We start from the raw sequence: 10,750 nt of genomic DNA, 5'->3' as shown, positions 1-10,750 counted from the left end.
GAGTAAAAACAAGAACAAAACAAAAGCAAAAACAGTAATTATATGGTGAGAACTATGGTGTTTTACTAATGGCTTCCCAGCTGTCCACTGGAAGAAGCTGGTGCCAAACAACCAGGAAAAGGACGAGAGCTTAGTGCATTCCACTGGCACATCCCTCGGCAGCCGTGAATACACAAACGATTGCTGGCCTGCAGGTTAATGTGCATCCCTGTTACGGCGATCGCCTCACACCTCTGGAAACACTTTCCATGAGACCATGCCAAACAGCACCGAGGGGGTTTATAGTATCCCAGCATTCTTCTCCATTGAAGTGTGTCTGCTCCACAGAGCATCACATGTTGAGCAGCCACTGCTGTCTGTCCACACAGGAAGCCTCGTCTTTACAAGTCTGTGAAGTATTTGTGATGTCAAAATAGTATAGAGAGGATGAAGAGAACAGCAGGGGAGAAGCCGAGGATGAAGTGTGGTGTTAAAACATTTGCGGCGAGACACAGAGTGAGGGTTGGAGGGGAGGATAAGAAGAGTGATGGAGAGAGTGGTGAGGCCACTTCTGGGTTTCACAGTCAGCGGCTTTGCAGGCGGAGCTCCACAGTCGGATGGAGCTGGAAAAACTCAAAGACGGCGGTGAACCATGAGAGCGACCTCTGCAAATCACCCTGCTGCCCAATTGAAGTGTGCGTGGCTTGGGATGTGGAGACAAAGTTTAGTTGGCTTCATACTTTTCTGATTATGTCACAAGGTCACTGTCTCAAAAGGCGTCCTTGTGTCACTCCGTCACCTTCTGACTGACTCCTTGTGAAGTTTTGGATGCCTCAGAGCTTCCTAACTCACGACAGAGGAAGTTGGAGGACAGATGGATTTGACGCAGGAGCAAATCTTCCGGTCCGAAGAGACAAAGGAGAATGCTGCAGTGCAAACCCATTCCTCTCTCGATCTGGCAAGGCATTATTTTCTCTTTGTGTCGGACTATTATTAACATGCAAATGGTATGGCAAAACAGAAAGTATTCTCTATGATGTATGATCGTGATCGACAAGTCGATCTTTGCACAGTAAAAAGTCGATCTTTAGACTAATAATAGATTTCATGCAAATGTGCCACCTCTGTCTCCATTCTCTGATTGGGCCATCATCTTCGACTCCTTCGTCACTTGTTCTAAAGGCAGAAGTGTGACCGGCGATACCGGCCGAACTGGACAATATAGAGTCTATATTGTCCAGTTCTTAAACATTTTAGGTCAACAAACACAAATCTAATAAATGTCTCATCATCCACTTTTTCAGAAAACCTCATAAATACTCATTACAAGTTCTGCTATTCTTGGCCCTTTCCAAGAAAAGGCACTTTGATTTAGCTGTGCTAAACTTTTAGGTCTAAACCGGAGTTTATGTGTACGATTTCATGAAACTAGATGGACATTCAGAGCTCACCCGCTTATGCTGCCACCTTGCTCGGCGGTCCCACATGCCCCCTTAAATTCTTTTTAGATTTTCTTAGTAAATGATGCATTTATAAAGGTAAATACTTAGCATTAAAATCATTTACGTCCCAAAGCTACTCATACTGACTCATCTATCTTTAAAACATTTCAAAAAATGTTATACACCTAAAAATCAAGAGGGCTTCTTGAACCCCCATGAATCTTTGGTGCTTCCTATGGGGGTTGGGGCCCCCTTTTTGGAAATCACTGGAATAGAATAGAACACACTTGTCATCACATTTGAAATGTAGCAATAGAATAGAAATATTTTATTAGTCTCTGAGGCAAATTCTGTTAAAGCGTTGCTCCACACAACATAAAAAAGAAAGAAAGTGAAACATCAAATAAGACAGGATAAAAATGACATTAGTAATATTGAATATTACTATTTAAAAGGCTTTATGGTGACTTGCATTTGCACAGACGGGATCAAATGACCAGAAAACACAACAAACTCTTTGGAGGCGAGATTAAGCTTTTTGGAAGACCTGACGCCTCCCAGCCAAACTGTTCACATAAAGGTTCATTTCTTGAGGCTTCACCTGAGTAGCTCTGAACGAGCTCCAAAGCTGCTTCTGCTCTCACAAACAACGGGAAGCTTCTTACTGACACCTACTGGACAAGGGATGAACTGCAGGTTTTTCGCCGCCCCTCAAATACTAGTTGGGACTCGTTCATGAATGGATTGCCCAGTGTATTTGACACGTATCAATGTTTTTTTTTTTTTTTAATACAATTTAATGATCAAAATCTATGAGACATAAACATGTGATAAAATATTTTGGATGAGAGATGATGCCCGGAATTTCTGATTGGTTGTAAATTCTCCCTGAAAGATGCCAAGAATATTTTTGGCATTCATAACCAACCAATCACTATCAAAATTAAAAACTTATGGGCATACAAGGCGGTGTCACTCCAATGGAAGCAGTTTGCACCTGTCTTAATGTGGACAAGTGGAGAAAGGAATCAAACCTGCAACCTTCCGACTGTGCTCTCCCAAACAAGCCACTGATGGTGTTTGGATGGACGCCAAATTGTCTTACCTGTATGTTTTATTCTACCTTTTTTCTAATGAACCTTTTGTTTTAGAAATGGTTTCGATGAATGCAATCAGTTTCAAGACTTGCTCCGAGCACATGATATTCCATAAAAGTTTTCAGTGTATTTCAGCACACATGTTGCATTTAAGCAAAAAGTATTTTTCCCCCCAATGGTACATAAATTATGACTCATTCATGGTCAATTTAAAACAAACACTGAATGACAAAACACATTTTATTCAAATCAATTTTTTTTTTACGTTTATTCTAAGCTCAGTTGATATGGGCGACGTATGTGCAGAAAATAGGAATTGAGCTGTATTTCACCTGCAGTGTGAACATAGCCAAAGTTTCATTTTCCAACCGAGGGGGCCTTTTGTCGGCCTCTCTGGAGTTCAACACAAATGGAAACCACAAATGGCAAACCAGAAACTATTCCCCCCCCCCCCCCCCTCAACAGTGTTTAAATCAGTGACGTTTCCTTTAAAACTGGATTTCATGACTTCATCTCGTGAACTTTCATGTGGCGCAGCAATGAACAGTGATGATGAAAATTGTTCCCACATGTTGCACAAGAATACGGTTTCTCACCTGTGTGAGTTCTCATGTGGCGCAACAAAGTGCTGTTATCAATAAAAGTGTTCCCACAAGTTTCACAAGAATACGGCTTCTCACCGGTGTGAGTTCTCATGTGACTCATCAAAGTACTGGACTGACTGAAACTTTTCACACAGGTCTGACAAGAATATGGCTTCTCACCTGTGTGAGTTCTCATGTGACTCTTCATATTACTCCGTTGACTGAAACCTTTCCCACATGTTTCACAAGAATACGGCTTCTCGCCAGTGTGAGTCCTCTTGTGGACCAGCAAATGACTGTGTAGAGTGTAACCTTTCCCACACGTTTCACAAGAATACGGCTTCTCACCTGTGTGAGTTCTCATGTGACGCAACAAAGTACACTGCAAACTGAATCTATTACCACATGTTTCACAAGAATACGGCTTCTCACCTGTGTGAGTTCTCACGTGACTCATCAAACTACTGTGGTAACAGAAACTTTCCCCACACGTTTCACAAGAATACGGCTTCTCACCTGTGTGAGTTCTCATGTGAACCCATAAGTCACTCTGTCTGTTGTAACTTTTGCCACAGAATTCAAAAATCTTCTCCTCTGACATGAGGTAGTTCTCCACTCGGTCACTATGAACTGTGGTGATTGTTTACTCTCTACATTTGTAGTTGATTCTGAGCCAATATGTTTTTTCACATTGTGGACTTCAAAGTCATGAAAGAGGAACTGCTCAGGGTCTGGTGCTTCTTCTGATTCATCCAAGTAACTTTGCTCACCAATAGAAGGTTCAAACTTCAGTACAAGACGCTCTCTCTCCTGACCGAGTTCCCCGGGTTCCTGAGTCTGTGGAGGTTCTGGTTCTTCTTGTTCCTCTTTGATCTGTGGAGGTTCTGGTTCTTCTTGTTCCTCTTTGATCTGTGGAGGTTCTGGTTCTTCTTGTTCCTCTTTGATCTGTGGAGGTTCTGGGTCTCTGTGCCCCCTGCAGTAGTTTGTTTCCTGATGAAAGAGCTGCTCCTCCCTACATTCATGGTGCTGTGGCAGCTCTGAAGGGCCAAAAAGGACAAGATAAAAGGTTAGTTCCATTACTTCTATAGTTCCAGCTTAAAAAAAAAAAGGAGACTCAAATGGTGAAATTAAAAAACTTCATTCAAATTTAAAAAATAGCGTACAGTCATTTCATTAATACATGTGCACTGTCTGCTGCTGAACAGCTGGTGGATTAGCGATTACTTTCTGGATTCATTTTGACTTTACTGGGGATGCACCGATCCACATTTTTTCACTTCTGATCCGAGCCTCACAAAATTGCATGAAGGGCTATGAAATTGTAACATGGGTACTTTTCATTGACTGCAGAGTTCCCCTTTTATTTTACATGGAAATTGCAATATTTTATACTCCCCACAACACGTTCAAAACACTCCCATGTTTTTCCAATGAATAGCCATATTATTATTAATTTTTCTTTTTTACACCTCCTTTCGATGCATCGTGCTCTGGAGCCACACGTGGCTTTTTAGTGCCTGTGTAGCAGCTCCGTGAAGATTAGATAAAATGATTCATAAGTAAACCTTTTTTTTTTGGGGGGGGGGGGGGGGGGGGGGGGTCTTTAAACTCCAGTAAATTTTTTTTTTTTTAAAGGGATTGTCTACACGAGCTCCTCGTGCAGTAGAAACACTGCTACTGCGCATGCACACCACAACTTTAGTTGCTTCATAAATGCAACATAAGAAAGTTTTATAACAAAACTATATATTAAACCTTAGCATCTGTGTTAGCCTCATTTTAAACATGTTTCAAAGTCAAAGTCTGAGCTCAATCCAAGTTTCCAGCCAGAGACACAAATCCTGCTTTTGTCTGCGGTGAATAAACCAAACACAGCCACAACGATAAAGATCATCCACGGGTCAAATTCATGTGCTCAATTAGATGTTTCCATACCTGTTCGGTGTAACTTCATTTGAGGTTTACAGCTGATTTCCAGCAGTCTGTGTTGACGATTAATCTCCTCCTCGTACTGGACGATACTTTGTTCAAACACGGTGAATATTTCTTCAGCAGCAGCAGTTAGTCGCTCGGTGATAAAGTCTCTCAAAGCCTGAAGTGAGCTCATTGTCGATGTCGGAGATGGAACATTTCCTCTGTGAGCCAATACAATACACAGTCAACACAACTACAAACAGCCTCCTAAATTATTTCCTCTTTCACAAATTCGTAGGCGAGTGTTGATGACGTATGGAGTGACGTTAGGACTTCGCGACGGAAACCACTTTTTTTCCCTTCGGAACTTTATTGAAAGTTTTCACAATTTTAAAAGAGTATGGTTTGCCAAACTTAAAACTCAGTGTGACTTCTTCCAAGATGACAGACTATAAAGATCCACTGAAAAACCTAATCTTTGAGCAGAAGAATGAATAATCGATACTGCTGAAGAGCAGCTATTGTGGTCAAAGTAAAACGACAATCTGATTTTTGATGAGCTGAGGGGAAAAAGAACCTTGAAAAATAAGAATGGAAGGAAGTACAATATTATGATTCTCGTGTTCTTATTCATGAATTAAATTTTTTTCACCTCCTTGTTAAAGTGTGGACATATCACATTTCTTTCACACCTCACTTAAAAAAAAACTAAAACAATTGCGTGTGTGTGTGTGTGTGTGTGTAAGACAGATTTATGGGAGTAACCATGGACATTCATTAATTTACATTATGTCACATTTTATATTGATTTTTGACTCTGCTTTAAGATTTGATGTTCTGACTAGCCAAGCTAAAAGCTTATTGCTTGACACAAAAAGTTGTCCCCTGAAAGTCTTTTTTTGATGTGGAGCTAAATTAATGGTAATTTTGTGGTTTGAGAACTATGGTGTTTTGCTAATGGCTTCCCAGCTATCCACTGGAAGATGCTGGTGCCAAAAGGACCAGAGAAACGATGAGAGCTTAGTGTATTACATTGGCACATTCCTCGTCAGATATGGATACACAGGCAATTGCTGGCCTGCAGGTTAATGTGCATCCCTGTTACGGCGATTGCCTCACACCTCTGGAAACACTTTTCATAAGACCATGCCAAACAGCACCGAGGGGGTTTATAGTATCCCATCATTCTTCTCCATTGAAGTGTGTCTGCTCCACAGAGCATCACATGTTGAGCAGCCACTGCTGTCTGTCCACACAGGAAGCCTCGTCTAAACAAGTCTGTGAAGTATTTGTGATGTCAATATAGTATATTGAGGATGAAGAGAACAGCAGGGGGAAGCCAGGGCTGGAGTGTGGTGTTAAAACATTTGTGGAGAGACAAAGGGTAGGTGGTGGAGAGTGGTGAGGCCACTTCTGGGACAGTCAGTGGCTTTGCAGGTGGAGAATGGATATTTGCTGCAAACCCATTCAGGAGGTTACTCCGCTTGTTGGGTATTTTTACAGGTATCATTTGTCAGATAAATCATTTCAAACACTCTTCTGGAAAAAAATCTAAACAATAATACCATAAGTGTAAATATTTTTGACAAATACTGCTATAAGAATGAAACATCTCTCAAACACTCCTAGATCTGGCAAGCCATTGTTTTCTCTTGTTATAGGAATATTATTGACATTTACAATGGTATGGAATCATTGAAAAGTATCCTCCACATTGTCCAATTCTTCAACTTGTCAGATAAACAAACAAACAATCAAACAAAGAAAGAAACAAAGAAAAAAACAAACCTACAAACAAGCACTTGAATCTAAAAAATATGTCATCATCCAGTTCTTCAGAAAGCCTCATAAATACTCATAGGTTGTGACGGTTAAGGGAGAGATCCACAACATGAATGGTGGCAGACAAGGGAGAGGATTTTATATCTTTCCCACTAATTCTTCCATATATCTGTCCATTCATCTTGCATCCCCACTTTATTCAAATACTGTGTTCAGCTATGTATCTCTGCTGTGGAGTGAAAGCAATGGGTTACACCTATATCACTCTTTCCACTGCTTTAGCAGCCCCTAAAGGACTTCACATTCACACATGCACTCACACACCTCACAATCACGCATGCACACAACAATGTAGGTGGTTGACCTCCATTGATGCGTCAGTTGGATGCAGTTTGGGGACAGCTGAGTTCTGCTCACAATCGATATACAGTATAATTACGTCATTATTTTGGAACTTTGAAAAGTCTGTTTGGAGGAGCTGTTGTGTTTGTGGCTTCCTGCCAGTGCCTTGATAGGAGTTGTGGTTCTGCATTCATGCTCTGTGCTGGGATAATCTGAAGTCTCCCGCACACTGTAATCAGCAAAATGTGGATGGATTGATTGGTTTAGTGTTGATTGCGCTTGTACTGACTGATGTTACACATCCTGCGAAGCAGTACAAATTAAATGTATAACTCATGCGATTTGTTTGAGTCTGCAGGACACTTTATCACTTTCAGACACATAAGCAAGTGATGTCTATCTGCAATAGTGCGCTGATGTGAGATAGAAGTGGCTGACACCATGCGGCAGAAAGAAAAATACTTGTAAGTTGGTTTTTGACAGACTTGGCTGAGATAACAGATGGCAGGTCGGGTTCTCATGAATAACAAGGAGCACGGTAGACCTTGGCTTGTTTCTCTTGGAATTATATTAAAACCAAATTACTGGGAGCAGTATGGCATAGAGGGAGAGAGAAAGCGTAATTTGCTCGGAGGAGAGACAATGTACACGTAGGCTAGCTGTCTGCATTTGATACCCATCCTGCTTCTCTTTCTCTTTTACTTAATTACACATGCTCGAGTATCCCATTCTTAATGGAGTTTCACACTCACCCAGGAGTTAAAATTAGAAACGCTCCTGGGTGATAACTATAATTGGGCATTTCTGCAGACGCTCTGCTGCTTTGTTTTAGGTTCTTTTTTGAATAACTCTTTGTTTCTTCCATCACAATGCACTCATTTGTATATTTATCATTTAAATGTGGCTTATTGGATTTTTGGCTTTATCACAAAGTAAATAGCGGAATCAGAAAATAGACAGAATATAGGGAGTATGATGAAGAGAAGACATAAAAACAGGGCAGTGCACTCAAAATCACAACACATTGTGAAACTGAGCGAATCGCTATTTGTTGTTATCACCACCTGTATTAGATGCCATTATCATTCCGCTGAAGCCCATTCTTGTTTCATTAGCTGGCCGATAAGACAGAATTACATGCAGATGGTGGCAACTTTGCAGAAATGTCAGGCCTTATAGCATGCACATGCACTCTCAGAAGCTAAAGGAGCAATTAGGCTCCGGCAACAGGCTGAAGGTAACAACAGTGTCATCGCTGACCTTTTTGAAGAGATGTACAATATAGAAGAACTGAGAGAGGATTTAGGATGGATGTTCAGGTAATTAGATAATCACATTTCCATTCTCCACACCAGCCAGCTCTCATCTTAATTTCATTTAGCTGACAATCATCAACATGATAGACAATTCAGGGACAAATGCCCACCGGCACAAACTACAATCACTCCTTTTTTGAGCAGGTCTAATTTTATGTTAATTCTTATGATATTCTTTTATTTCTCTAATCTTTTAGGTTGTTTTTTTTGGTCTTTCGCCTGGCTCTTTTGGTCAAAAATCATATAACAGTGTTATTAAAAAATAACTTTCGATAAGACATAAAACTAGACTGTAATAAATATTAACATATGGTGGGACAAAAAGCTAGAAAACATGAAACCCCTATCAACATACATACAGTTAATAAAATCCTGAGCAAGATGTCTGGGAAAAACAGTTGAACGAGAACAGAATGACTTGCTTTGATAAACTTATCACTATAGTTATTTTAGGAATTATTTTTTTTTTCTGCATTATCTCGTCTCTGTGTCTTCGATTCCCTCATGTTTCCTACTGTCTGTTGTGCACTTCCTGTCTGAGTGGACTTGAGTGTCCTTTTGCTCTGACCTCATGTCCTTGTCTGTGCGCCCTCTCTTTGCCAGATTACCCCCTGATTGTTGTCTGGTGTGTCTCATCAGCTCTGCCTCACAATGTTTTTAAGCCCTTAAGCACGCCACAAACAGAGCGGATCTGCGATCCTGGCCTTTTAAAAAAAAAAGTTGATATTCCAGCACTTATCCGGGGTGATCCAATACTAAAATGTATTTACTTTGTTTGCTGTGGTCCAGCACCACTCGAGACAGTTTCATATCTCAATGATCAATAAGAGTAACTCACAAAGTCGCATGATTGCTGTGAACTGAACCGGGAAGGATCATGTGGGATACCCGCTGAAAAACACCCGCAACAGTCCTCTTCTCTCTGGTTTGCGGCAGCTCAGTCTGGGACCCAGGGACAGCGCAGGACCATCCAGGAGTTTTTGTCCTGTCCAGTTCTACAGAATCACGCTGGCTTGTGGCTTACTGTACTCTGTTCTTGTGACTGTGTTGGTCCGTCTGAATTCTCCTGTGTCAACCACGTCAGGGTCAAGGTGAACTTTATCATCCTCGAGGGGCAATTTGTTGTTCAGCCAGCAGTAAAACACATAGAAAAGAAAAGAAAACATAATTTGTAGAATACACACATTGACACCTCTCTACAGTTTTTAAGCAGACCAATGACAGTAGGAATAATAGAGCTGTTGTCCCAGCTGGATCTGCATGTAGGTAGAATGAACCGACAAGCAAGTACAACACTAAAAACAGAGAATGGCTGCGTTTGATAAAGATTTCTTGAGCTTTTTTCAAGGTTTCCCTCTTGTTGAAAACAAGGTTGAGTGGGTATTGTGCTTTTAACTACACTCTTCAGTCTGTTTTTTCCTTTTCTTTTTCCTGTTTTGTGTGAGTGACCCGTACCAACAGACAAAGGACAGAGTGACAAAGGATTCAATAAAACAACAATAATCTCATAAAAGGTTGATCTACGTTAAAATTCCTGTTTTCGGTTGGCTTTTTTTTTTTACAAAGTGCCTCTACAAGGTGCTCAAAGGACTGCTTGTTGTCGATGGTGATGCCAAGGCATTTTTAATTTCGCACCACCTCTACAACCTTTAAGATTACAGGAGAGGGAGCAGGTGGCATCTTCCTGAAAATTATCTACATTTGTTTTGTAATAAGGACATTTATACTGATGAAGGACTAAAGTCCTCTAAAATAGAACTGTGATCAACATGTACTCAGCAGATCACTGCAGCGCTCTGGACTTTTTTCAATGTATACATGCATATATGCATGTTTGGGAGGACTGCTTCCCAAACCGCTGCTCCTGTGTCGAAGACTGAAAGAGCCTCAGACTCCTGGAGGAGCCGGGCCACCATGCAGCCGTCATTTGAAGGAACCTCCAAGGAAAAGACAGTGTTCCCAAACCGTCAACTGTACGCCTGCTGGCTCCCAACCTTCTTGGAAAACACCCCTGGGGTCCAGTTGGTTTGTCGTCAGCTGTCTCCACCACTCCACATCTCATCTCTGGTGGGGAAGGAGCCCTTTGATGCTGTCCCCCTGCACAGATGACAGATATGCAGCACCAGACTCTCCAGAGAGTGGTGAGGATGGTGGATAAAATTATTGGACTTCCTGTCCAAGAGCTGGCTGCAGATTGCTACATGATCAAAATGTTATGTGGGACCCAAATCACCCACACCATGACCTGTTCTCCACCATGGTGCCCCTGTGAAGAGGGTTCAGAGCTTATTCTC

General features: G+C 41.3%; 1 protein-coding gene across 1 annotated transcript; it reads right to left on the bottom strand.

Moving 5' to 3' along the window:
• Positions 1 to 1,722: 1,722 nt before the first annotated feature.
• Positions 1,723 to 5,302, bottom strand: LOC308120561 (uncharacterized protein). Its single transcript, XM_080481221.1, has 2 exons — positions 5,038 to 5,302; positions 1,723 to 4,139 (listed from the first exon to the last, which is right to left on the bottom strand). Exons 1-2 carry the CDS (start codon positions 5,207 to 5,209, stop codon positions 3,631 to 3,633), a joined length of 681 nt encoding a protein of 226 aa, XP_080337347.1. The 5' UTR covers positions 5,210 to 5,302; the 3' UTR covers positions 1,723 to 3,630.
• Positions 5,303 to 10,750: the final 5,448 nt, after the last annotated feature.

Source organism: Lipophrys pholis, assembly GCF_963383615.2.
Source record: "Lipophrys pholis genome assembly, chromosome: 15".
In the NCBI taxonomy this organism is placed as follows: domain Eukaryota; kingdom Metazoa; phylum Chordata; class Actinopteri; order Blenniiformes; family Blenniidae; genus Lipophrys; species Lipophrys pholis.
This window is presented reverse-complemented; position numbering and strand designations above follow the sequence as displayed.